The sequence below is a fragment of the Mus caroli genome, chromosome X, assembly GCF_900094665.2.
Source record: "Mus caroli chromosome X, CAROLI_EIJ_v1.1, whole genome shotgun sequence".
Lineage (NCBI taxonomy): Eukaryota > Metazoa > Chordata > Mammalia > Rodentia > Muridae > Mus > Mus caroli.
The window spans coordinates 16,392,913-16,394,357 of NC_034589.1; the positions used below are offsets into that span (position 1 = coordinate 16,392,913).

At 36.0% G+C, this 1,445-nt stretch overlaps 1 protein-coding gene across 6 annotated transcripts in view; it reads right to left on the minus strand.

Annotated features, from left to right (window-relative positions):
• Nucleotides 1-61: 61 nt before the first annotated feature.
• Nucleotides 62-1,445, minus strand: part of Klhl13 (kelch like family member 13) — a 149,242-nt gene continuing 147,858 nt past the window's right edge. For all 6 annotated transcript variants that reach the window (XM_021152969.1, XM_029473577.1, XM_021152965.2 and 3 more), the window contains one exon: nucleotides 62-1,256. In XM_021152969.1, coding sequence (XP_021008628.1) covers nucleotides 1,143-1,256 — 114 coding nt within the window. In that variant the 3' untranslated portion in view covers nucleotides 62-1,142. The remainder of the gene's footprint in view (nucleotides 1,257-1,445) is intronic.

Below are 1,445 nucleotides of genomic sequence, written 5' to 3' on the forward strand. Positions count from 1 at the left end.
AGTATGCACACTTTGGTCTTCCTTCTTTTTTTTTTTTTTTTTTTTTTTTTTTAGAGCAGAATGACATTAAATGTTTTTATTGAAGAAAAGAAGGGAAACCATGGACATCATAGAGCAAAAGCAGCTTCCCAGGCGAAGCTGTTACACTTTGTGCTAAATAACCTCATGAACCAAGAGTGTACAGAATACAGAATCCACAGAACAGGTAAGTTACTTCAACAGCAAAGGNGAAAAAGAGAATATAATTCTTTAAGGTAAAATTTGGTCAAGTGATAAATTTAGTTGCTCAAAATTTCTAGCCCTTATCCACCTAAATTCAGTATGGTTCAAAATATATGCATTTAATGTGTGCATACTGAATCCCCATTTTTCATGGAAGCCTTTTTTTAGAAGAATTTTTTTTAAATTTCACATTTATTTGACCTGACACTCAATTTTTAAAAATTTGTATTTGATATAAGTATGTGTGTGTTCATCTATACACACTTAAAAAAACCCCAAACCAATTCTTATAAGCAGAGGGGTCATGCTTTCCCCTACAAACTAGTGTTGGTGAATTTCAGTTATTTCTCCTGTGTGTCTTAGAAACTTGGTGTGTTCTCAATGCACCCACACAGTCAGGTGGGTTGACAGATGTGTCAAAAATACTTTATGAAAAGAGGGAGGTAGCTCATGCGAGTTGGCAACCTTTTGTGTACTGTTTCCTATTGGAGCAGGCTGCCTCCCTTTGACATCTTACAGTTAAAGATGAAAGGAAAACTTCTTTACTTTGAAGCCTAGTGAGCACAGTTGTACATTTACTATAATCCACCTTCAACTTGGCTTATAATGTAAGATGATGAATACCTTACACTCAGTACACAGCATTTAGAAAGTACTGAAGAAACACTTTGTAGACAATACTTTTTTTGTTTTCATGTTAAACATCAGCTTCTATGGNATATATTTCAAGGATGGTTTGTTACCACTTTATAAACATTCTAGGCCATACAAACATCACAAGTAACATCAATGTCAATTTTTTTTTCTGTATCAATTACTGAAGGCTAATTCTAACATATATGCTACTTAAGGGGGGAAAAGAAGATAATCATGACACATTGCAAAGATAGGAATATAGCATCTTAATTGTAAGGATGATCTTAGGGTCCAGAAAGAGGGGACTCTCTAGAAGGTGATGGTGTGGCTTCCTCAGGTGGATAAACTGTAAGTGTACAAGCTCGAATACCACCAAGAGACTCTGGCAGATCGAAAACCTTATGCCATTCATTTTTCTCTGGATCATACTTCTGCACTATCTCTACCATACAGCNATTATTCCATGAATATCCACCAACCACATAGATTTNATTCTCAAAGACAGCGACCCCAACATCACTCTGCCCTCTTAACATGGAAGCAATTGGGGTCCACTGGTCAAGGATAGGTGAGTAGTATTCACAGCT